Genomic DNA, 2,085 nt, shown 5'->3' with positions numbered 1-2,085 from the left:
GGGGCGTGTCTGGGTGGTGACGGGAGAGGTGAGCGGTGCCGGGAATTCTGGGACATGATCCAGGAACAGACAAGGGGTGTGTCTGGGTGGTGACGGGAGAGGTGCCGGGGATTCTGGGACATGATCCAGGAACAGACAAGGGGCGTGTCTGGGTGGTGACGGTATCATTGTGTGTGTCAGGTTCCTATAAGGTGTCAGGATGTCTCTGTCTATCTCTCCATGGAGGAGTGGGAGTATCTAGAAGGACACCGGGATCTCTACAAGGACGTGGTGATGGAGGACCACCATATGGTAGGAGAGGAACCTCCCCGGAATGAGACGATATTGAACTTCGCCCTGGAGATCCTCGGCTTGATGACTGGAGAGGTGGGTGTGCACTGCTCATTAATAACACCCACACAGGTCCTACGAATACTTACAGTGGACGTCCTCTGTGATATTTGGTTATAGAAGAGAGGGATTCCAGAACTTGTATGTCATCTCTATATGTGTATAGAAGGTGTATATGGTCTTAGGAAATATTCCAGAAGCTGGACGTCACGCTGTAGAGGAATGGACGCACATCACCCATCCTCCGCTCTCCATCTTATGTCCGGCTTCCTTCCTCTGATGTCCCCTCTATCTCTCTCTCTCTCTCTCTATGATCCTCAGCTCTCTGCCCCGCACCATCTCTCTTTAGGCTCCCACTAAAACCCCCAACTCTCTCCACGTTCTATGATCACATCTTCCACCTCTCATCACACACACTTCTACTGTCCTACACTCCACTAGATGAGGTCTTCATGAATCTTCTACCCACTTCCTGGTCCTTCAGTAATTCCTGTGTCTTCTCCACTATCCACCCCCATCACCCTCATCCTGCCACCATTACCATCCTCCTCCTCCCATCACCCTCATCATCCTCCTCTCCCATTACCCTCATCCTTCCACCATTAGCTCCTCCTCTCCCGTCACCCTCATCCCTCCACCATTAGCATCCTCCTCTCCCATCACCCTCATCCCTCCACCATTAGGGACTAGAGGGACTGAGGGGACTGATATTTATCTTCCTATGACACAGGACTGTGAAGTAGCAACAAATTCTTCTACTGAACATGACACAACCAGGAGAGGCCACATCACCACTCCACCACCTCCAACCTTGAGACCCGAGAGACTCAACATAGAGAAGATCCTAGAAGCTCATAGAAACAATGTATTCAGTCAGTGTGTGTGTGTTTCCTACAGATGGATCCAGTAAGAGGAACCCACCAGAGAGATGTCCCCGCCCCCTGTATTCCCGGGACCCCACCCAGGAAGATCTCACCATCCCCCACCATGAGAGATGTCTCTGCCCTCTGTATTCCCGGAACTCCACCCAGGAATATCTCACCATCCCCCACCATGAGAGATGTCTCCGCCCCCTGTATTCCCGGGACCCCACCCAGGAAGATCTCACCGTCCCCCACCATGAGAGATGTCTCCGCCCTCTGTATTCCCGGGACTCCACCCAGGAAGATCTCACCGTCCCCCACCATGATCAGGTAGAAGAACTGACTGAGACCCCAATCTGTATGAAATGATCTCCTTCTCTGGAGAGTCCGGTGATATTACATTTTGTTGGTTTAGGTTGAAGACCTGAGGGATCTAAAAATTGAGGTTAAAGAAGAAGAAGAAGAGGAGACGTGTGTGACGGCAGATCATCAGTCTACAGTGGAGGCTTGGATAATGGTGACCGTTAAAGAAGAGGAAGCTTCTCTAGATATCAACTCAGGTGAGTGATGAACTCTAAATAACTGTTCACAGGATGTCATGTCCCCAACAAATGAGGAGGAGATACTGGACACCATATGAAGGTCCATCTCCATTCCCCAATATAACGTCATGTGACCAACCAATGAGGAGGAGACACTACACCATATGAAGGTCCATCTCCCTTCCCCAATATAACGTCATGTGACCAACCAATGAGGAGGAGATACTGGACACCATATTAAGGTCCATCTCCATCCCTCAATATAACGTCATGTGACCAACAAATGAGGAGGAGATACTGGACACCATATGAAGGTCCATCTCCATTCCTCAATATAACGTCATGTGACC

The 2,085-nt window shown here is 50.3% G+C and overlaps 1 protein-coding gene across 1 annotated transcript in view; it reads left to right on the top strand.

The window, feature by feature from the left end:
• Positions 1 to 273: 273 nt before the first annotated feature.
• Positions 274 to 2,085, top strand: part of LOC108801706 (gastrula zinc finger protein XlCGF57.1-like) — a 5,404-nt gene continuing 3,592 nt past the window's right edge. Inside the window, exons 1-3 of the mRNA XM_018573610.1 lie at positions 274 to 366; positions 1,061 to 1,195; positions 1,609 to 1,753. Coding sequence (XP_018429112.1) covers positions 274 to 366; positions 1,061 to 1,195; positions 1,609 to 1,753 — 373 coding nt within the window. The remainder of the gene's footprint in view (positions 367 to 1,060; positions 1,196 to 1,608; positions 1,754 to 2,085) is intronic.

This window comes from Nanorana parkeri, unplaced genomic scaffold (genome assembly GCF_000935625.1).
Source record: "Nanorana parkeri isolate BGI_ZX_2015 unplaced genomic scaffold, ASM93562v1 scaffold2454, whole genome shotgun sequence".
NCBI lineage: Eukaryota > Metazoa > Chordata > Amphibia > Anura > Dicroglossidae > Nanorana > Nanorana parkeri.
The sequence above is the reverse complement of the archived record's forward strand: the minus strand, read 5'-3'. Positions and strand labels throughout refer to the sequence as shown.